Source organism: Vanrija albida (assembly GCF_041260175.1).
Source record: "Vanrija albida strain AlHP1 chromosome Unknown contig_4, whole genome shotgun sequence".
Classification (NCBI taxonomy): Eukaryota; Fungi; Basidiomycota; class Tremellomycetes; order Trichosporonales; family Trichosporonaceae; genus Vanrija; species Vanrija albida.
The window spans coordinates 2,604,516-2,625,438 of record NW_027191423.1 but is presented as its reverse complement, the minus strand read 5'-3'; the positions used below and the strand labels follow the sequence as shown (position 1 = coordinate 2,625,438).

General features: G+C 67.1%; 12 protein-coding genes across 12 annotated transcripts; 6 read left to right on the top strand and 6 right to left on the bottom strand.

Moving 5' to 3' along the window:
- Positions 1-502: 502 nt before the first annotated feature.
- On the bottom strand, positions 503-1,192 carry Q8F55_005758 (uncharacterized protein; the record flags this gene model as incomplete). The annotated part of the gene is made up of 4 exons (XM_069354246.1): positions 503-558; positions 600-714; positions 1,011-1,129; positions 1,168-1,192. 4 exons carry the CDS (start codon positions 1,190-1,192, stop codon positions 503-505), a joined length of 315 nt encoding a protein of 104 aa, XP_069208888.1.
- A 611-nt stretch (positions 1,193-1,803) lies between these two features.
- Q8F55_005757 (uncharacterized protein) lies at positions 1,804-4,043 on the top strand (the record flags this gene model as incomplete). Its single annotated transcript, XM_069354245.1, has 2 exons — positions 1,804-2,367; positions 2,409-4,043. 2 exons carry the CDS (start codon positions 1,804-1,806, stop codon positions 4,041-4,043), a joined length of 2,199 nt encoding a protein of 732 aa, XP_069208887.1.
- A 256-nt stretch (positions 4,044-4,299) lies between these two features.
- Positions 4,300-6,082, top strand: Q8F55_005756 (uncharacterized protein; the record flags this gene model as incomplete). The annotated part of the gene is made up of 2 exons (XM_069354244.1): positions 4,300-4,605; positions 4,640-6,082. The coding sequence occupies 2 exons, from the start codon at positions 4,300-4,302 to the stop codon at positions 6,080-6,082; spliced, it is 1,749 nt and encodes a 582-aa protein (XP_069208886.1).
- A 142-nt stretch (positions 6,083-6,224) lies between these two features.
- Positions 6,225-7,469, bottom strand: Q8F55_005755 (uncharacterized protein; the record flags this gene model as incomplete). Its single annotated transcript, XM_069354243.1, has 1 exon — positions 6,225-7,469. One exon carries the CDS (start codon positions 7,467-7,469, stop codon positions 6,225-6,227), a length of 1,245 nt encoding a protein of 414 aa, XP_069208885.1.
- Positions 7,470-8,041: 572 nt separating this feature from the next.
- On the top strand, positions 8,042-8,872 carry Q8F55_005754 (uncharacterized protein; the record flags this gene model as incomplete). Its single annotated transcript, XM_069354242.1, has 4 exons — positions 8,042-8,107; positions 8,144-8,236; positions 8,275-8,655; positions 8,693-8,872. 4 exons carry the CDS (start codon positions 8,042-8,044, stop codon positions 8,870-8,872), a joined length of 720 nt encoding a protein of 239 aa, XP_069208884.1.
- Positions 8,873-9,226: 354 nt separating this feature from the next.
- Positions 9,227-10,088, top strand: Q8F55_005753 (uncharacterized protein; the record flags this gene model as incomplete). The annotated part of the gene is made up of 4 exons (XM_069354241.1): positions 9,227-9,298; positions 9,340-9,429; positions 9,484-9,867; positions 9,909-10,088. 4 exons carry the CDS (start codon positions 9,227-9,229, stop codon positions 10,086-10,088), a joined length of 726 nt encoding a protein of 241 aa, XP_069208883.1.
- Positions 10,089-10,210: 122 nt separating this feature from the next.
- Q8F55_005752 (uncharacterized protein) lies at positions 10,211-11,587 on the bottom strand (the record flags this gene model as incomplete). Its single annotated transcript, XM_069354240.1, has 2 exons — positions 10,211-11,302; positions 11,579-11,587. 2 exons carry the CDS (start codon positions 11,585-11,587, stop codon positions 10,211-10,213), a joined length of 1,101 nt encoding a protein of 366 aa, XP_069208882.1.
- Positions 11,588-11,757: 170 nt separating this feature from the next.
- Positions 11,758-12,483, top strand: Q8F55_005751 (uncharacterized protein; the record flags this gene model as incomplete). Its single annotated transcript, XM_069354239.1, has 1 exon — positions 11,758-12,483. One exon carries the CDS (start codon positions 11,758-11,760, stop codon positions 12,481-12,483), a length of 726 nt encoding a protein of 241 aa, XP_069208881.1.
- A 98-nt stretch (positions 12,484-12,581) lies between these two features.
- On the bottom strand, positions 12,582-14,864 carry Q8F55_005750 (uncharacterized protein; the record flags this gene model as incomplete). The annotated part of the gene is made up of 1 exon (XM_069354238.1): positions 12,582-14,864. The coding sequence occupies one exon, from the start codon at positions 14,862-14,864 to the stop codon at positions 12,582-12,584; it is 2,283 nt and encodes a 760-aa protein (XP_069208880.1).
- A 229-nt stretch (positions 14,865-15,093) lies between these two features.
- Positions 15,094-17,671, bottom strand: Q8F55_005749 (uncharacterized protein; the record flags this gene model as incomplete). Its single annotated transcript, XM_069354237.1, has 5 exons — positions 15,094-16,452; positions 16,491-16,789; positions 16,839-17,019; positions 17,063-17,376; positions 17,425-17,671. 5 exons carry the CDS (start codon positions 17,669-17,671, stop codon positions 15,094-15,096), a joined length of 2,400 nt encoding a protein of 799 aa, XP_069208879.1.
- Positions 17,672-18,738: 1,067 nt separating this feature from the next.
- Q8F55_005748 (uncharacterized protein) lies at positions 18,739-19,911 on the top strand (the record flags this gene model as incomplete). Its single annotated transcript, XM_069354236.1, has 5 exons — positions 18,739-18,918; positions 18,994-19,311; positions 19,373-19,591; positions 19,651-19,791; positions 19,843-19,911. The coding sequence occupies 5 exons, from the start codon at positions 18,739-18,741 to the stop codon at positions 19,909-19,911; spliced, it is 927 nt and encodes a 308-aa protein (XP_069208878.1).
- A 208-nt stretch (positions 19,912-20,119) lies between these two features.
- Positions 20,120-20,896, bottom strand: Q8F55_005747 (uncharacterized protein; the record flags this gene model as incomplete). The annotated part of the gene is made up of 3 exons (XM_069354235.1): positions 20,120-20,451; positions 20,500-20,701; positions 20,741-20,896. 3 exons carry the CDS (start codon positions 20,894-20,896, stop codon positions 20,120-20,122), a joined length of 690 nt encoding a protein of 229 aa, XP_069208877.1.
- Positions 20,897-20,923: the final 27 nt, after the last annotated feature.

Genomic DNA, 20,923 nt, shown 5'->3' with positions numbered 1-20,923 from the left:
GATTAGTTCGCCGATGACGCCGCAGACGTCTGCGGTGACGAGAATGAGGGCTGGCAGCACATGCTGCTGCTTGTCGCGGCCAGTCCATGACGCGCATCGTGTATCGCCCATCATCCGCGCCTCTGGAAACCAACCCGACACACTGGCGACGTCGCCCGCATCATGGATCAGGGAGATCGGCGGACACGACCGACGGCCGACGGTGGTCGCCGCTTAGCAGTGAACAGCGGGTCCGACAGACCAGCAGAAACAGCGGAAGCAGCAGAAGCAACACACCGTCGCCATGACGTCTGGCGGGCAGACGAGTGCGGCGGGGCTGCGAACTGCGTACAGCTGCGGTGGTGCCCGTGTGGCACCGTCCATTCTCTGGCGAGCAGAAGTGGCACTGCAGAAGCCACCTGTATCGCGGTCACAGCCACGGCCACAACCACACCGACAGCCACACTCCTCTGCACCGCACAGGCTTGTTACTTCTGCATGCGCCCGATGACAACGATACCGCCTACGCACGCAGGCGAGCGCCGTAGCGCAGCGACTGGGCGAGCGACAGGGCCGCAACTAGACGTGTCAGCAGAGCCACACACCCCACCACGACCCACCCAGTCCAGCGGGCATAAACTTGCCCGAGCGCGCAAAGCGGCTGCCCATGAGCACGGTGAGGAGGACGGCGACGCTGAGCGCAACGTAGACGTCCTTGGGGTTCTTGCTGGCGCGCTGTGGGGTGTTAGCGACGACCTTCCCCCTCCCTCCCCCTCCACCGTCCTCGCCTTCCTCGTCTTCCTCCCCCCTCGCTGAGCTTGGGTTGACTCGTCCACCCAACTGCGCTCGAGAGCTGCGCAAGGCATCTCGCCCACCCATCCACCCCCGCGCCTTGGTGGTGCTCGCTGGGTGTGGCACCCACCAACCCACTCCGAGGAAGGTACATCGCCCCCACCCACCCCTCCACCACTCCTCCGCCCCCAAGCCGCTAAACACCCCTCCACCCGGCTACGCCCACACCCTGCACTCACCAACGCGCCGTAACCCGCGACCAAACCACTCCCGCCGCCAGCCACCAGCGACATGACCGACCCGCGCTTGATGAAGCCGATCAGGCCGCCCGTGATGACGAGCGCGGCGTAGATGTATCCTGGGGCATTAGGGCTGAGGCATGGGCTGCGCGCTTACCGATAATGTCGTTTGAGGCTGGCATTGCTGGCAAAATGAGTGAGTGGACAATGTCTGGTCGCCCTCCACCGACGTGGATCGTGTGTCCATCCGGCGAGCTGCCGCCCTCCAGCCGGCCGTTGCCGGGTCACGCGCGTCAGCCAGCCGGCCGGCCACCTGAGCCCAATGTGGCAGCTGGCTCCGTCAGTCGGCGGGATCAAATTTGGAACGTGCATGGAGTGGGTGTTGGGGCCGACTGTGCGCCAGGCGTGAGAGCCGCGAGGGAGTCACTGTACGGTGGGTGGGTGGTGCAATGTATGACGGCCGTCGCGTCGCAAACACCCACAGCGCTGCTAGCCCCGGTCGTTATCACGGCGACCCCAACACAACAACTCCCCCCCTCTCTTCTCTTCTTCAGAGGAGGTGGTAGAGGGTTTACTCTCTGCCTTGTCACTCCCCGACATTCACTCACACCGACCCCACACAGCGACCCACCGACACCATCTCACCACACCCGTCCATCTGGCTGACTCACACGTCAATCAAGGCTCGCACTCGCCACCCGCGCGTCCGTCCGTCCACGCCCTTCGGCTCCGACCCGACTACCAACAACTCATCTTCCACCCACCATCGCCACCTTTGCACTCACCCATTCCAATGTCGTCCCAAGCTCTCCAGCCGGCGACAGCACAGAACCGTGGTGCGCACCCTCGCCGTCAGGGTAACAACAAGTCAAAGGGCAACCAGCGCGGTGGTGGGAACAAGCCCGGGCTCGCAATGGACGACGACCCCGCCGCCTGGCTCGGGTTTTCACTGCCCCCGCGCTCTGGTGACCACGGGCACAGCCACGGTCCGGTCGGCCCTCCGCGCCGCAGCAAGCGCGGCGACGCCTGGCGCGGCTCGGTCTTGACGCGCGAGAAGTTTGTCAACGCAAGCTATCGGTTCGCCCTCAAGCCCAGCGAGGCGGTCAGCTACGGCGCGCACTTTGCCGACCCGGACATTGCGCTCCACTGGCCGAATATCCTGCAGGTGCTTGTGCCGACGTTCTCGAGCTACTCGATCGCCCAAGGCTTTGTCGCGACCGACGCCGAAGTGGACAATGGCGACGATGGCGAAGACGCGAGCTCGAGGCGCCAGAGGATGGAGGAGGAGCGGCAGGGCCGGTCATGCCCTATCTGCTTGAGCAAGCCGGTCGCCGGGCGCATGACCAAGTGTGGACACGTACGTTGATGGGAGGCGGGAGGTGGCTGACGGCGTGACAGATTTTCTGCTTCCCGTGCATTCTCCACTTTATCCAGCTGTCGGACGTGCCCAAGTCGGCGTCGTGCCCCATCTGCGGTGACACGATCCACGAAGGCATGCTCAAGAGCGTGAGATACCTGGACGCCGAGACCATGGTCAAGGCGGCCGAGGGGGAGGACCTGCCGGACGAGGCGGAGAGTTCGTCGGCGTCGACCACGACTGCCGACTGCGAGATAGCGCGAGAGGCGCGTTTGATCGACAGCGAGCCTGCCACGCGGTCAGGCAGCCACCGGATCCACATGCGCCTCATGCAGCGGCCGCAGATGACGACCATGGCGCTCCCACCGACTGCGACTTGGCCATCGGAGGCGATCCCGCAGCTCACTGCGCCGTGGCACTTCCTACCCGACGTGCTCACGTACTCGCGCTTCATGCTGGCGTCACCCGACTACATGATGGGCGAGCTCCAGCGCGAGATGGACGAGCTCAAGGGCGAGTGGGATCTCCTCGCTGGCGACGACCTCGGCCGCTCGTTCGTCCGCAGCGCAAAGGACAAGGTCGAGCGCCAGATCGGCAAGGTCAAGGCCGAGCTCATGACGGAGCTTGTTCGTCACAACGAGGCCCAGGCTCGCGAGGCGTGGGGAGAGGCTGTTGGCGGCGAGCGACTTGAACGTCAGCGCCGTCGCGAGCGGGAGCGGCGGGCGAGGGAGCGTGAGGAAAGGGAGCGGGAGAAGGCCGCGCGAGAGCAGAAGGCCAAGGACGACGCCGAGGTTCCGATCGAGTTCCTCGCGACGACTGCCGGGGCACACTATGTCGGCCCGACAGTCCACGTTCCCGCCAACGTGACAGTCGAGCCTAACCCGATGCCGGCCAAGCGCAACAAGCGCCGGCCGCTCGGCGGTGCCGCCCCTGCTGCCCCGCCGACTCCGCCTGCCCAGTCGTACTACTTCTACCAGTCGTCCCTCGGCGCCAACGTGTTCCTCAACCCCCTCGACATTCGCATCCTCCTCGCCCACTTCCAGTCCTACTCGCTGTTCCCGGCGCAGATCTCGTTCACTACCACCGGCTACGACTCTGCCACGGTCAACGACGACCTTCGCCGGCGGTGCAAGTACCTCTCGCACCTGCCGGTTGGCACTGAGGTGGTGTTCGTCGAGGCGGATCTCTCCAACATTGTGTCGGCCGAGACGCTTGCTCAGTTCGAGCAGCCGCTCAAGGCGCGTCGCAACAAACGCCGCGACCGCGCCCGCCGTGAGGACCGCGACAAACGCCGGTGGGAGGAAGCCGAGCGCGCCAAGCGTCCGGCCGAGATGCACACGGTGGCGTCGGCGCTTGCCCCGCCCACGTCTCCAGGTGCTGTCACCGACCGTGACCTGGCGCTCGCGCTCGCCGCATCAATGGACACGGACCTGTCGCGATCGCCAGATCTCAGCACCTCGCCCGTCGCTGCTGGCTCGTTCGCATGGGCTGTGCACTCTCGGACTACTCCCAGCGCGCCGCAAACGCGCACCGACCGGGACAATATGCGGATTGTCGAAGAGGCGCTGGCGTTTGACCAGCTCGACGAGGCCGAGCCGGCTACCGGCGGCAAGAAGAAGAAGGGCGGCAAGAAGGCCAAGAAGATTGTTCTTGGTGGCGCGGGACGGCAGGCGTAGAGTCGTGTCCGGACGTTGAATCGTACAGCAGGAAGAAGACAAACATCAAGGCATTTACAGCATCTGAACCTCCATAAATCATAAACCAAACAGTAGTGTTGAGCATTGCAAGCATGTAGAGTGTCGTCGGCGCAACACGGTGGCACAGCCGTTTGCCACTCATGACGCGGGGCCAAAATTTCGGAACGCGACGAGTTCGAGCCGAAGGAAGAGTTCATGACGCCGTGTTGTTGCGATCCAACACACCTCAAGCAACATGGCGAGCCGCACGCTCCTGACGAGGGCTCTACGCGCCGCGCCGTCGACAATACGCGTGTGTCTCCCGCGCGAGCTGGCGAGCGGTGCCGGCCCGAGCCGCGCAGCTGGTGTCGCCCGCATCCGCATCGCATCGTACAGCGACGCGGCGACGGCGGGCCCGAGCAGCGCGACCGAGTCTACTGCTCCGGTAGCCTCAGCACATGCCTCTCCTAGGAAGCCGACCGAATCCCCGTCGACGCCGACCGAATCCCCTCCCGCGACGACCGACCCGGCCCCACCTCCCACCTCGCCCGAGCCGTGGATCGTAAGTCGCCCCCAGTCGTCCCCACTGACCCCAGCGCGCGGGCGTGCACCCGGCCGTCGCGAAGCGCCTCGTCGCTGCCTTCCCCGGCGCGGCGGGCCCGACACCAGCGCAGCGCGGACTCCTCCTCGCCGTCGGGCGGGAGGGCGCCGACGTCTACCTCAAGGACTACATGGGACGTGGCAAGACGTTCGCCGTCGCGCTCGCGGCGCTGTCGACCGTGCTCTCCGGCAAGGGGCGGCAAGCGCTCATCCTCGTCCCGAGCCCGCACCTCGCCCAGCAAGTCGCCGACCTGCTCGAGGCGTTCGCCCCGCGCGAGGGGCTGCACGCGCTCATCGACCCGGTGTGGGCCGTGCCCAACTGGAAGGCCAAGGTGATCGTGGCCACGGCGTCCAAGCTGCTGGAAGCCGACGCGCCGCGGCTGAACGCCCTCTCGCACATCTTCCTCGACGAGCCCGACACCATGCTCGGGCCAGTGCCGGGGCGGTTCCAGGACGCGAACCGCCTCGCGCGGCACCCGATCAACGTGCACCCGCCGCCCGTGGTCGACGTGCTCAACGCCATGCTGGGGATCAAGGGCAGCAAGCGGAACGGGTGGATCGACTACGCGGGCCGGCGCGATATCCGCACCGTGTGGTCGAGCGCGACGCTCGGGTCCGACGTGCGGCGCTTCGTATACGGCCGCGGCTGGATCCAGAAAGGGGGCGGGGTGGTCGACCTGAATTTCACGGCAAGCGCGAGCGAGCGCCAGAGGGGCGTGACCGACTCGCTGGACGCGATCGCCGACGAGGCGGGTGTCGGCGCGAGCGAGCTGCCCAAGGCGTCCAAGCCCGAGCACTACGCGTTCGTCGTTGACGCGATGGGGCAGCTGCGGCCGCTGGGCGAGGGCGGGGCGGCTGTGGCACAGAGGAAAGACGCCAGCAACAGCGGCAACGTGTCGCCGCTGGTCGTCGAGGCACTCGCCCTGCTGCACGCGTCGAGCCCGCCCCCGGAGGGAACGTACGCGCTGGCCCTGCCGCCTGACGGGTCGAGCGGGCGCGAGCTCGCCAGGGAGCTGGGAAAGCTGCGCGTCGCGAGCGCCGAGCTGCTGCCCGAGCTGTTGGCCGGCGGCGTGCCCCCGATCCCGAAGGGGCGGGGCGCGCCGGTGCTCATCCTCCCTCGCAACGCCGTCGCCGGGCTACACCTGGCCTCTCTGCACACCGTGTACCTGCTCAACGGGCTCGACATGGCGCGGATGAGCAAGGCGCGGCGCAACGTCGGCGGCGCGCGCGCGCGGGACGTGTTCTACTCTGTCGTCGAGGGCCGCCTGGGCCGCGCGGGGACACACACACCCGAGCGGCCGCAGCGCGTCATCTCCATCGTTGAGGCGGGCTCGGAGGAGGAGCGCGCGCTGGAACAGCTGTTCGCTGGCCGGCTCAAGGGCGAGATTGGCGAGCCGACGGGCGACTACCCGCTCGGCGAGTGGCAGGGGCCGTTGTAGAACCACTGTATTACCAGCACACCAGCACATGCATTACTCATCATCGTCGTGGGGTCGTGGGTGGGATTATACGACAAACTACCAAGATTACCCAGTCTACAGTCTAGTCTACAACTCTATTCTCTAGCTATCCTCTAGCGGCCTACTCCATCGGCTTGTAGTTGTCGGCGCGCGCCAGCGCGATGAGGACGAGGACGAGCGCCTTGAGGCCGACAGCGACGGCGACGACGATCCAGCTCGCGGTCCAGCGGTGCATGACGGCGCCGATGAAGCTGCCGCCGAGCATCGACACGACGTAGTACAGGCGGCGGTTGCGCGGCCCGGCCTTGGGGTCGCCCCACGCCGCGAAGAGGTACTGGTCTGCGACGAAGTCGACGAACGTGGACGTCATGGGCGCGGTCGGGAGCTCTGCGCAGCTGCTCTGGCGCGCCATGGCGACCTGGGCGCCGGACATGCCAGCGAAGAGGGCGAGGGTTGCGGCCTCGGCTGCGCCCTTGAGCGCTGTCCCCGGCGGGCCCGAGGGGGAAAGGAGCACGGCCGCGACGATGAGGAACACCATCTGGATGGCCGTAGTCATCAGGAGCCATGCACGCCTCCGCACGCCGAGCCACAGGCCGATGTGCCCGAACACGAAGGCGCAGAGGAGGAAGGACGCGAGCGACACGGACGTGAGGACCACCTGGATGCGGAGCACGCCCACCGCCGCGACGGTGAGCATGATGGCGTTGCCCGTCTGGTTTGACGCGAACGTGTGGAAGTCGGCGTACGTCGTCGCGTCGAGCAGGCCCGTGGCGAGCGCCTGCATCACGAGCGCGGGGACGAGGGCGGTGGTCGCGACGTCCTGCGCCGACCAGTGCGCCCACGAGTCGCGCGAGAGCTTGTAGTCTAGGGCGGGGGCGGGCGAGGCCGCCTCGAGCTCGCGCGGCGTCTTGAGGGGGGAGGCGGTGGGGGATGTGGCGGGCGAGGTCGAGGCAGACACGGCCTCTTTCTCGCTCAAAGGTGGCACGGCGGCGGCCCGCTCGCCCTCGCCAGACACCTTGCCCTCGTCGTCCTCGGAGATGGGGAGGGCGGCCGGGCCGAGCGCGTGCCCGAGGGAGTACGCGCGCGCGCGCAGCGGCGAAACCGGCGAGAGGACGGGCGACGCCTCGACGCTCGCGCTGCCGCGCGCCGGGCGGCCCGTCATGATCGCGCCGAGGGTTGCGCCCTTGCCGATGCTCTCGCGCGAGAGGCGGCGCTCGAACGAGATGCGCCGGTCGTGCTCGATCGCGCAGGTGCAGTCGTGGGCGTGGGCGATGGTGTGGGAGGCGGAGCGCGCCGAGCGCGCCGACGCGCGCGTGCTCAGTGGTGGCCGGGGTGGTGGTGGTGGTGCTGTCGTTGGGCTGCTCATGGTGAGAGGCGGGTGAGTGGCGAGTGAGTGGGGAACACAAATGCGTCCCGAGACGCCGCGCTGGTTTTATCGCGGCGTGGAGACGGTTCGGGAGACACGGCACATTCCAAACATTATCTCGATCCGTGATACCCGCGCGGGGGTCGATCGGCGCCGGTGGCGCGCGGACGACGCCCGCGGCGCCGCCTCGACGTCAGCGCGGCAACGAGCCCTCGATGCACGTTTGCGACGTGTATCGGCATCTCGAGCAGGCAGCATCACGAACGCGCAAAGGGCATTCCGACGCTCCACTGCCGCATTCGTGATGCGCCAGACTAGTTGGAATCGCGGGGCGACCGTGGGCAAGTGCCGGCGATGGCCGGCCCGGTCACGTGCAGCCCCGCGGCCCCACACCTCCCTCGGTTGTGTTGTCGAGGCCGAAGTCACGACCGAGCCCGACACGCCGACGAGCAGCCCCCCACGCCGCGCGGCACACACGCAGCCGCAGCACGCCCACACCGTCGCCATCGCCCCCTCGGAGCACGCAACCTGCCTATCGATAAGACAAGAGACGTCGAGCCCACGCCCCCGGTATGCCGAACATCACCGTCCACCACCTCAACCACTCGCGCTCGGACCGCATCCTCTGGCTGCTCGAGGTGGGTGCCGGCCGCGTCGCGCCGCGCTGAGGGCAGGAACTGGGGCTCGACTACACCGTCAAGGTCCACTACCGCACCAAGGCGGGCTTCGCGCCACAGTCGCTCCGCGACGTCAGCGACATTGCCAAGGTGGGTACGTGCGCTGGCCTTGCTGACGCCCCGCCCAGTCGCCCGTGCTCGAGATCGACGGTGCCGTGCTCACAGAATCCGGCGCGATCGTGCACGCCCTGCTCGCGCGCTACTGGACCCCCGGGCGCGGGCTCGAGCGCACCCCGTCCGAGACGTCGGTATTCTGGGGCTACTTCTCAGAGGGCACGCTCATGCTGCATCTCCAGCCGGCGCGGACGGCGCAGCTTGGCGCGCGGATATTCGCCGCCGACGAGACGCTGAGCGCTGCCGAGCGCGCAGGCACGCAAAAGTTCTACGCGTGGTTCCAGGACACGGCGCGGGGCACGGTCGAGCCGGCGCTCGCCAAGGTCGAGAGCTACCTCGCGCAACAGGGCCCAGGCGTCGGCTTCAGCGGGACGGCAGAGCTCGGCGAGGGCGATGTGAGTGGCTGCAACCGCAGCGCTGACCCCCGCCCAGTTCATGATGGCGTTCGCGCTCAACAATATTGCGTATGGCGGCAAGGTGCGCCTGTACGCCCTCGGCCCGGCGTCGCTCGCCTGGGTCGACAGGATGCGCGCGCGCCCGGCGTTCGTGCGCGCGCAGGAGCGCATCAGGGCCGACGAGGATGGGCAGCGGGGGTCGGCGTCGAGGTTGTAGCAGATGCATGTTGTACTGGGTCGGCGAGGGGGCGAGGGGGTGAGGCACTCGGCTGTCGGCTGGGCGAGGAGCCGCCGCACAGCCGGCCCAGCCGCCACGTCGGGCTACACCGATGCGTTCTTTGCAAGCATGCAGCGGCCCCCACATGCCGTGCATGCCCCGGCCCCGATGCCGAGCCGCCGAGCCGTCGAGCGCCGTGTACCCGAGGCATGAGCCAGTGTCAGCGGCAGGCCGCCGGGTATCTGAGACCAATCGGTGGCCGGGTTGCGTCACTTGCTGCTAGCCGAGGTGCACCACCCGGCTTCATCAACAACCCCACATCGCTGCCTCTTGCAACTGCACACCCCACCCACCATGGCCGCGCCGAGGATCATCGTGCACCACGTCCCGTTCACGCGCTCGCAGCGCGTCGTCTGGGCCCTCGAGGTGGGTGCGGGGTGGTGTGCGCACTCGCTGACGCTCGCCAGGAACTCGGGCTCAAGTACGAGGTCAAGGTCCACCACTTTGCGCGCGGCGGCATGCCGCCGAGCATCTATGCGCTGAACCCGGTCGGCAAGGTGAGGAGCGCCGGGGACTATCGCTGTCGCTGCGGCGCTGACGCCCACGCCCAGGCCCCAGTCGTCGAGATCGACGGCAAGGTCATGGTCGAGTCCGGCGCGATCGTGCACTACCTCCTCCAGAACTACGGGCAGCGCAACCCCGCGCTCGAATCCACCCCCTCGCAGGACTCGTACTTCTGGGCCATGTTCTCGGAAGGCACGCTCATGTTCCAGGTACAGCCGGGCCGGTTTGTGGGCTTCACGGCGGCGGCGCTGCTCAAGAGCGGCGGGCTCAACGACGACGAGAAGCGCGGCGTGCAGACGCTCAACGCCGCGTGGCAGGGCAGCGTTACCAAGACGGTGTCGGCGGCGCTCGGCGTCGTGGAGGCCGCGCTGGCCAAGTTTGAGGGCACGGGCGGCTTCTTCTCCGGCTCGGACCGCCTCGGCGAGGGCGATGTGAGTGTGCGCAGTGGCGTGGCGGCGGCTGACGCTCCCAGTTCATGATGACCTACGTGCTCGGGCAGCTGTCGGCAAAGGGCTCGGCGTACGAGATCGGCCCGGCAACGCGCGCGTACCTCGCGCGCGTGGGCGCCCGCCCCGCGTTCCAGGCCGCCACCAAGCGCCTCAAGGAGGAAGAGAAGGCGCAGCCGCGGCCGGGCAAGGAGGCCAAGCTGTAGGGTGGGTTGGCGTGTTGCAAGTCTTGCCGAATGTCCCGCTAGCGTACCCTTGTCACAATGTATACATCCGAGTCTGCTACAGCTGCAAGGCGGCGGCGGCGGCGTGCCCGCCAGCCCCCACCCTACCTCGACGTGCGCCGGGCCCACCCCTCGTCGCGGCAGAACGCGTCGAGCAGCCCCAGCACGCGCTGCTTGTCGTCGTCACTGCCCAGTGCCGAAGCTATAGCCCGTCGACTCAGCTCGACCATGTCCCGGCGCGACAGCGCAAAGTGGGTCGCGGCGTGCACGTGCTCGTCGGTGCTCGTGGCCTGGAAGACGCCGACGTCGTCTGTCCCGAGGGACAGCGGCCCACCGCGCGCCCACCACCAGCCAAAGTGGTGATCCACGATCCCCGGGGCGCGCTCGGCCCCGTCCACAACCACGGGCGGGAGCATGCCCGCGAGCACATTGCAGCTGAGGCACAGCTCGGGCGCGACCCCCGCCGCGAGGATGCGCTCGCGCACCGGCACCGGCACGTGGATCGCGTGGCCTAGCCGCTGCGGGCCCCACGCGAGCAGCTCGTCGAGCTCCTCCGCGCTGCTGGAGCCGGGCGTCTCAGCAAAGTGGAGCACGACGCCGAGGCCTCCCTCGCGCGCGCGCGCAAACGCGGGTGCCAGCGCGCGCAGGTCGCAAGCCGCCGCGGGGTCGCCGCACAGGTCGAGCCCGACGACGGGCAGCCCCTCGGCGCGGAGACGCAGCGCGAGCTCGGCAATCTCGAGCGCCTGCTCCGCGCCGTGCCGCGCGCGGTCGACGCTGAGTATCAGCCGCGTCGGCATGCTCGCGCCGTCCGACCCGTTCCACGCCACGATCTCGCGCAGCACGACGCGGACGGCCTCCTCGGCGCTCGTGCCGTCGCCGAGCGCGCGCGGCGTGGTCCGCAGCTCGAGGTACGCCACGCCGTCGGACAGGAAAGACAGGAGCACGGCGCGCGTCGCCGTCGCGAGCGCGTCCGGCGTGTTGACGATGCGGTAGACGAACGAGCCGAAGTGGGCAAAGAAGCTGTCGTCAGCGCGGCCGAGGCGGAGCACCCACGCGCCAATGCCCTGCGCGTGCGTCGGGTCGCGCAGCGTGCTGGCCGGCGACGCGACGCCGAGCTCGTCGCCGCGCGCGCGCCGCAAGTCCCAGATGGCCTGGAGCGTGTCGGCCGAGATGCTGCCGTTGAGGTGTGCGTGGAGCTGCGGGGGTCAGCGGCGCAGCGGGACGCACTCGCCTCGACCTTGGGCAGGCGGAGACAGAAGGCGGCGTTGGGCGCCGCGCGTTCGTCTGCGCTGCCGCGGCGCATGGTGGGTGCGGGGGTGGTCGAGGTGGTCGGCGCGGTGTCAACGTCGGCGGCGGCGCTCATCGTGGTCTTGGGCGGGTGGTCGTGCCGTGCGTGCCGTGCTCGCCTCGCCTTGCCTCTTGCGCACTCGCTGCGCTATCTGATTATCCCGCGCGACGAGCACGAGAAATACAAATAACATGGCCCGGCGCGTGTGCTGCGAGCGAGGACGGCAGTGACGGCAGTGACCCGGGTCATCTGGATAATCTCATCACGTGTGGCCGCAACGGCACATGACGAAGTTGAGCAAAAGTCGAACTCCTCATCGCACCAACCACGACTGGTAACCTCCCCAACCACCCCCCCCCCCCCATGGCCGAGCCCCCCCTCCCAGCCCCAGCGACAAAGCACGTCCCCGCGCTGCAGCACGCGCTCCCGCGCTCCGACGTGGTCCTCACGCTGCGGCAGCGCACCGCCACCGCCGAGGGGACGGACACAGGGACGACGGGCACGACGCTGTGGCTCGGCGCGCAAGTGCTGGCGGCGTACCTCGCCTCCCTGCCTCCCCCGCCACCGGGAGCCACCGCGCTCGAGCTCGGCGCCGGCGTGGGATACCTCGCGCTCTGCCTCGCGGGCGCGGGCTACGCCGTCACCGCGACAGACGTCGAGCCCGTGCTGAGCAGCGTGCTCTCGCCCAACCTCGACGCTGGGGCGCGCGTCCTCGGCGCCAACGCGCGCGTGGAGGCCGCCGAGCTCGACTGGGTGCGCGTCGCGGCCGAGGGCCTGCCCCCCTCGCTCGTGGCCCCAGACATCGTAGTCACCACCGACACGGTGTACGCGCCGCACCTGATCGCGCCGCTGTGGGCCACGCTCGCGGCCGTGTGCGCGCGCGGCAAGCCGGCAGTGTATATCGCGCTCGAGAGGCGCGACCCGCGCATGGTGGATGCCGGGCTTGAGGCGGGCCGCGACGCAGGGTTCGAGCTCCGCCGCGTCGCGCACGGCCGCGTGGCCAAGGCGCTCGACCGCGCAGGCTGGCGCTGGGCGCCAGAGGACTGGGCCGGCGTAGAGGTGTGGCGGGCCAAGTGGCGCGGAGGGTAGCTGCTAGCTGCTTGCAAACATAGAGTCATAGAGCGCCATCGCGCGGATACCCTGCATGTGATACTGTAATGCAATAATCTATCAAGAGTGCTGAGCGCCTACTCGTCGTCCTCATCGTCATCGTCCTCGCTGCCGCTGTCCAGCTCGGGAATCATGTCGTCGTCGTCGTCGTCCTCGGCGGGGGCGGGCGCCGGTGCTGCTGCGGGCTCTGGCGCAACCGGCCTCGCTGACGACGACGGGGCAGACATGAACGGCGCGGCGGGTGCGACCGGCGCCGCTGCTTCAACGATCGGCGGCGGGGCCGCTGGCTGCGCCAGTGCTGGCTGGGCAATCGGTAGCGCGACAGGCTGCACAACCGGCACCACTGGCACCGGCACCGGCTGCACCACGGGCAGCACCACTGGCGCCGGCACCACCACCGGCACCGGCGCCGCCGCAACCACCTGCACCTTGGCCGGCGGCGCCCACTCCTCATCCACGGCCATCTCCTCGTCGTCCGACTCGTCCTGCGCAGCTCCGCCAGCCACCTCCTCCGCCGTGAAGAAGCCCATCTCCCTCCTGATCTTCTTCTCCTCGTCCGACTCCGGTGCAAAGTAGTGCAGCTGCGAGAGCGGGGGCAGCGGGCGCGCCATGGGTGGGAGTGCCGGGTGCAGCAGGAGCGAGAAGGCCTGGCGCGACGACTCGGTCTTGAACGTCGGCAGGAGCGAGAGCAGCAGCACGCGGATATCGCGCGACGTGCCGCCGCTGCCCTCGTTCATGATGGCCACGTGCTCGAGCGCGGCCGCGACACTGCGCTCCAGCTCGGCGTGGCTCGCCTTGTCGGCGAACGACGCGATGCGGCCCGGCAGCGAGAGGAAGAGCGAGAGGTGCAGACGGATGGAAAAGTTGAGCAGCGCGGGAGAGAGCAGCGGCGCCGAGTGGAGCAGCGGGGTGAGCTCGAGCGCAGCGGAAATGACCTCGGCGTCGGCCTTGGACATGGGCTTGGGCGCGCGGCCTTCGAGCCCGCCGACGAGCGCGTCCTCTGCGCCCCGGCCACGCTTCTTGCCGCGCTTGCCGGCGTGCACTGGCACGACCGTGGTCGGCTTAGCGTCGAGCGCGGTGCCAATCACGCCGAGGGCAAACTTGAGCAGCCGGGTCGTGTACTCTGCCGGGATAATGGCAGCGGGGTACTGCTCGAGCCAGATCGTGTGCCAGAGCAGCAGCTTTGCGCGCGCGTCGGCCATGTAGCTCGGCGTCGACTCGAGGAGGTATACCGTGTGCTCTAGAATAGGCGTGAGGTGGGGCAGGAGGTGGTCGCCGCACGAGAGCGCCGCCTGGCCGAGGAGCAGCAGGCCAGCCGTGTTGAGGCGCGGAATGGCGGAGAGCAGCGCGGCGTGGTGCACGGGCGAGACGTGGTCGGCGACGGGCGTCTCGAACGTGAGGTTGACGGCGCGGAGCGCGCACGAGACGACCTGCACGAGCGGGACGGGGACTGGCCGCGCGCTCGGGAGGCGCAGCAGCGCAAGCACGAGCTCGGCGTAGCCCTCGACCCAGGCGATGGCAGCCTCGGCGCGCTGCACCGGGTCGGCGGGGGGCAGGGGGAAGCTCGCGGGCGGAGGGAACGGGGTGGCGCGGGGCGCCTCCTCGACCCACGCCTCCGCCGCGAGGCCTGTAACCGCCGCCGCGAACCCTCCGAGCGCGTCCTTCATGTCTGCGCCCCACGCGGCCGGGGCACCAGCCTTACCCGCGACGAGGTGGAACACCGCGAGCGTCTCAGCCGCGGCCGCCACGATAGCCTCTGGCGCGTCGGCCGGCGGGAGGCGGAGCAGGAGCGCGGTGATGATCGGCCGCAGCGCCTGCACGGCGGGGCGGAACGGCGCGGGGTTGGCGGCGAGCAGGGAGCGGACGGCGGCGAGCACGGCGAGGACGGCGGCCCACTCGCCGGCGGGGACGAGGCGCTCGACGAGGCGCGCGAGCGAGATGGCGAGCTTTCCCAGGCTAGGCTGGACGACCTCGCGCTCGAGGGTCGGCGCGAACGGCGCGGCCGCGACCAGCGCGCCCACGAGCGCGAGGTAGGGAGGGAGCGCGTCGGGCGCGGTCGTGGCCGACGCCAGCGCGCCGAGGCACGCGCCCATCCACCCCTTGCCGCTCTGCGCGCTCGCGTACCCCTCGGTGTCTTGCTCAACGATGGCCGCGGCGAGCTCGCACGCGCCTGGGTCGCGCGCGCCGACGGCCGCGTTCAGCCGCCCGAGGAACTTGTTGAGCGCAGAGGTCGGCAGCCGCGACGGGTGTGAGAACGGCGCCTGCTGCGCTACCAGCTCGGCGAGCGCCGCCGAGGGAAGAGGCAGCGCGGAGAGCAGCGTCAGCACCGTCTTGCTGCTTGGCGCTCCGGACTCGGTCATGGCTGGTGGGGGTGTTTGGGCAAAAGTTGCTGGGTTGGCCGACTTGGGACTTCTTGACTTCCGAAATCTCAACATTTCTTATCTCGAAACCCACCGTGGGAAACTTGAACCCCTCCACCATCGTGCATGCAATGCATGCACGCACTGCCGAGTCCATCGCCAACTCACTCCCCATGCTGCGCTATGCTGCCACGCTTATGCATACATTATCTGCGCTACTCTGCTCTACCTAGTACGGCAGTCCACCGTCTCCACCTCCCGCCGCCTCGTCCAGATCGCGGTAGCTTAACCGGCCCTTGCGAGCGCGTGGGTCCTCGCCGCCGGGCGGCGCAGGGGGAAGAGCACCCAGGGGGGCGTCGCGGGTTTGGCCCTTGGGACCAGAGGAAGATGGCCCAGCAGGTCCGCCGCTGGGTCCAACTCCCCCACCCGACCCACCTCCCTGCTGCATCATCATCTGCATGTGCATCATCATCATCATTTGCTGTTGCATGGCCATGTTGAAGCCCGGTTGGTTGGCGGCTTGGTTGAACATGGCCTGCGTCGCCTTGGTCGGGTTGAAGGCCGGCAAGACGCCAGTCGACAGCGGCAGCTGGTCGTCAATCGCAGCAGGCGTCGTGCTTGAAGGGTGAATGTGCTGGGGGTCAAGAACAAACGCGTTGAACACGGCGAGATCGTCGAGCTTGTCCTTGACCGTCTCGGGGTGCTTGGAAACGACGTGCTTGATGACATACTCTGGCGCGCGGAACAGCTTGGAGCACGCCTTGCAGCGGTACTTGTCCTGCTCTTCCTGCTTGATGCTAGGCGCAGTGAGGCGCTTGGTTTCGTCCTCAATGTCGCGGCCCCCGTACTCGACAACATCGACGTCGTCCTCGATAAGAGCTCTCGCCCTCAGGTCAAGGTTCTCGATCCACTTGTCCTCGTTGCTCTTCGAGGGGTACGTGTAGCGGCCCTTGCCGTTGCCCTCCGCCTTAGCAGCCGAGTCGCGTCGCTCCCGAGTCGCCTCGTCACCTTCGTGGGCCTCAAGATCGCCTTCGCCGTCCGCCTTGGGCTCTTCGCCTCGGCCGTTTTCCTCGCCGCGAGTCTTCTCCTCCGATGCTGATGACTCCTCGGGCTGAGCGCGGACGTGGCCCACGCACTTGCGCTGAAGCTCCTCCGGGAAGGCGGTGGGCACAACGCAGTAGTAGCACGTGCTCAGTCCGTTACGCAGGTACGCGAGGTACTGGTCGAGCGTAACCTTTGCTCTGCGGAGCTGCTGCTCCTCGTCGAGATCGTCACCATCCAGGCTGTCGCGAGCAAGGAGCCTTGCAATGACGTCGGCGACAACGTCGCTGCCGCGCTCGCGGATGCCGGGGGTCGAGTCCTTGGTCTCGGCCTCGGCCCCGGCCTCCTTCTCTGCGCCCTCGCCTTCTGCTTCTGGCGCAGGAGAGGCCTCCTCCAAGAGCTCGTCCTCGAGCCTGCGAGCCAAGTCACGAGCGTTGGCAGCGTCGACCTCGAGCCGGTGCAGGGTGCCAGCCACCGGCGGTGTCACCCTAATCCGTCCAATGATTGGCGTCCGGTTGACACCCATGTGGAAGGTGAAGTTGTCCACCTGTTGTGTGAGCAAGCTTTCCCACACTATAGACCCACCTTTGAACCGTCAATGGCCTTGACAGCCTCTTCAACGTCAACGCCCTCCTCATACTGCGCCCAGCCGACACGGTGGAAGCTCTTCTTTGCTGAAGGCTCGGACAAAGCAAGCCACTGGAATCCGGGGTGAGCTGCAAACACGCCCTCCAAATCGGGGCGCGATGTGGAAGGAGGCACCGTCTTGACAAAGACCTGGCCAGGACGTGGAGGCACCTCGATGCGCAACGGGTCGTAGGCGGAGTCCTCGCCGAGCGCCCGATCCAAACCCTCAGGCTCGTCACGCGGAGCCCTCGTCTCCTCTGGCCTCTTGTCAGCAAAGTACATGGTCGATAGGGTGCAAGTACTCACCTGACTCGTCAAAGTTGACGTCGTCCCACTTGCCCTCGCGCAGCTCGTCGATGTACTGCCGCACAGCCGGTACTCGGCCCTGGCGGTTAACACGGCGACGAAGGGCCGCCGACTCGGACGAAGGCGAGTAACGCTCCTTGAACCACGATTCGTCACGATGTGTCAGGTAGATGGTGAAGAGCTGCGAAGGGTTAACACTGCTGCCAGCCATTGCTGCTGCTCACCTGCCTCGAGGTGTACTCCTTCCGGTACCGCTCGTAGCGCTTGGCCATTCCGTGCTTCTCAATGAGAACAGACTCTGGTAAGAGACCGCTCTCGACATCGCTGCGAATGCGACGGAGATCCTCGTCGTCTGCACGCGCAGTCTGAGGGTGGGATGCACGGAACCACTCGGCGAACTGGCGGAACGTCAACAACGAATCGATGCTTGCCGGGTCTGGCAGAGCGTGCGACTGGTGCGGTCGGGACGGCGATGGCGAACGCTTCCGTGGGCGCTGGTGCGAGTACGAGGGAGAGGGCGATCGACGACGCTTGCGGTCTAGCTCGTCAGATTGATGGCGCAGACGAGCACAGGCGGTCCACCTACCATAGTCGCCGTCCCAACGGTCCTCAAACTCGCGCCTCCCCTCCCATCGGTCGGGAGTGGCGTCGTAGCCACGGCTGGGTGGAGCGGGGGGGTTCTCGTAGTAGGGGGCGACATCCTCGTGGCGGTGCGCGATGGGCGCGAAACCACTCCTCGAGAAGCCGGGGCGAGACTCGTCGGGTCCGCGCTCTGGCGAGCGAGTTGGCGACGCGTCAACCGGCTTTGATGGTAACGAGGCGTGTCCCGACATGATTACGAAGCGCAGGGTTGTTGTGGATTCGCGCTGCTGAGAGGTCGAGTCTGCCAAGCGTAACGTCGCTGGTCGGTCGAGCGGGACAAGACCTATACAAGAACATGGTGGGTGAGCAAGAGAACTAGAGCGGCGGAGCGAGGAGGTGAGAGAGTATGTACCTGGTTGTGTGCGAGAGACGCTACTGGGAGCTGGGCTGTACTCGTTGCTGAGGTATTGGTACACCGGCAGCAGCGTTGTAGCAATCAGCGCAGCAAGCAGTCTTGTAGTCGTCGTTGAGCGAGAGCAGTTCGATCAGTGGTGGTGGTGCAACTTGGGATTGACGCGCGCTCGCAGCCTGGCGGTCACCAGGGTCGTCGCGTGGCGGAAATAAGTAAATGCCGAAATGTGGCAAGCTCGCCAGGGTGAGTGATGTGTGTCGATCGGCGTAGGTCGGCCGGATATGACCTCACTGGGGTAGAGACTGCCCTTGTTGTCCATGTTGGGCCCCGCCGGCGCGCGCGCGCTCACCGGGTCAAGACGCATTGACCCGGCTGACAGCGAGATACCAACTGGCTGTGCAGACGAGACGGACAGACGGCGAGTGCAGCGCGCACAGTAGCCAAGCCCCTGAAACCATGTCCGCCTGGCCCTTGACGCAGGACGCCTCTCGCCCGCAACGTCACTGTTGGCAGGACAAAAGCAACAAGCGCGCGCGCGTTGCTGGTCGCTGGCAGGGTGGACGCTCGCCGGCTAGATTGCTACGCCAGTTGCGCCCAGAAACCGCCGCCGCCGCCCTCCTCCCGTGACGTCGGGCAGCAGGATCCAATCCGATCAGGAGGGCCATGAGCAATGACCCATGAACCGCAAGTGTGAGCCAATCTGACTCGTTGTAGCAACCGCCGACGCGACTCGCCCATTCCATTCCCCAGGTGACCTCATCGCTTAGGACCCGACCCCCGCCCGCGGCCCTTCACCTCACCCAACCAACCCCCACCCCCCGCATACATCATTCCCCCTCAACCCGGCCACTCATCCATCTCTTCCATCCACATACACAATCAACCCTCGCCACTCATCCCATCACAATGCTTCGCAGGGCCCTCATCAGGACCCCTCTCCAGGCAACCCGCCGCTCTACCGTAGCCCTCCCCGCCCGCGGTCTCCACGCCACGCAGCTGGCATGGGAACCGTCTAAGGGCGAGCAAGCGGCAGCTCCCGATGGCGAGCAGAAGGCCACCAACGAGGCCAAATCCTCAATCCTCGGTGTGAGTACAGCTCTACGCCTCTCAGAGGGGATAGCCCGGCGCCAGCGATGAGATGACACGCGCTCATCCACCCAGTCCCTCTTCTACGGCTCGGACACAGCCAAGGCCGAGGGCGACATTACCAAGAGCCAGCACTCGAAGGTTGTCGGCCGCGGCAAGTACGTCCACGAGCTCATCACGCACGCCGTCATCCCCGGCCACCGCGACGCGTACGTCGAGGCCGCGGAGAAGTACTTTGCGGCCCTCATCGACCATCACTCGGAGCTGGGCAACCTCAAGGTGTCGTGCAGCTTCGAGACCATTGTCGGCGACGTTGGCAACTTCAACCACATCCTCGAGTACGATGGCTACAAGGGCTACGACCAGGCCCTCCAGAGCCACCGTGATAGCAAGGTAGGTTGTGCCGCCGCACAGACACATTTGATGGGTCACGAGGTACTCACTCTGCCTTCAGGATCTCAAGTCCAAGCTCGACGCCATCCTTCCCCACATCCAGAACCGCCAGCACCAGATCATCTCCGAGTTCTCCTTCTGGCCCTCGTCGCCTCCATACAACAGCGGCTACCCCAACGGTGGCGTCTTTGAGCTCCGCACATACCAGCTGCAGCCTGGAAAGCTTCTCGAGTGGGAGTTTGCCTGGCGCAGGGGCCTCGAGGCCCGGCGGCAGTTTGTTGTGAGTACCGCATGCTTGAGGGCCTCCGTGTCTGTGCGCCATTGCTGATACCTTTCCAGGAGCCAGTGGGCGCCTTCTTCTCGCAGATCGGCGACCTGCACCATGTGATGCACATCTGGCACTACCCCAGCTTGGAGGCCCGCAAGGAGACTCGCGAGTCGGCCTGGAGCATCGGTGGCTGGAGCGAGACTGTCAGGGAGGTGAGTAGCGATGTGCTTCGCAGGCCCGGTTGATACTGACGAGCTGCACAGACGGCGAGACTCGCCCAGTCGATGTCGACCGAGATCATGGTTCCGACGAGCTGGAGCCCCCTGCGCTAAACCGCGACCCAATACCGAGCTCCTCTCCCGAGGGGTGCTCTGCAGCGAACGATTCCACCGGTTGTAGTTTCCAGCACGGATACAGGGCATGCACGAAAGAGCTTAAGAATAACGGTAATCCATGAACAAACTACTCTCATGATTATGACGCAGACATTGTCCTTGGGCGCTGCTTTCGCCTTACACGTCGTTGGGCGCTGCTTCCCCTCTACAAATGGTCGATAACGGCGAGGAGGTCCGATTGCCAGCCAGCGACGTCGTCCCTCAGCTGGCTGAGGGCGATGTAATGGGCGTTGAGGTAGTCCATTACGGCGGCACGAGGGTGGGCCGCGAGCTCGCGCACGTAGTTGGACTCGTCCCGATCAGACCAAGGGTACGCACCGGGAAAGCACGCCGCGTCGGTCGCGTCCGTCATGATCGAGCTCGCGCTCCCGCTCCGCGAGCTCTGACAGCGAGCGAGCGCCGCCAGGGTCGACTCGACTTCGGCCTTGTGCCAATCAAGAGAGACGAGCACATTGACGAGCTCGTTGCGCTGCTGGTCTATTCCCGCAGTCAGCACCCCCCAACGACGCCCACGCGTCAACTCACACAGCTTGGCCTTGTCCCAGAGCTTGGGGGTCTGGAAGCCGGGGACCGCCCAGAACACCTTGACGTTACGGTACTCCTCCTCGCACTTGGCGACCTGCTCGAAGAAAGACTCGGGGGGGAGCAGACCGAGGGGGTACTCGGGATGCGGCGCGGACTCGGGGGTGGCCGCGGTCGTGGGCGCACTCGCGGCTTCGCGGCGCAGCTAACTTGATGAGCATGGCACGGTGGTCTAACTACTCACAATGGACAACGCCCTGGCCTTGAATCGGGCCCAGCCCTGCGGCTTCAGCGTCGGGGTAGGATTGGCGAGTGCGAGCCGGGTGGACACAGCTGGCGAATGCTGAGTGGATGAGGTGGTCGTCTGAAGCATAGGGCGGAGAAAGCGTATGGTGGACATTTGTGGGTGGGGTCGGTGGGTGGCGGT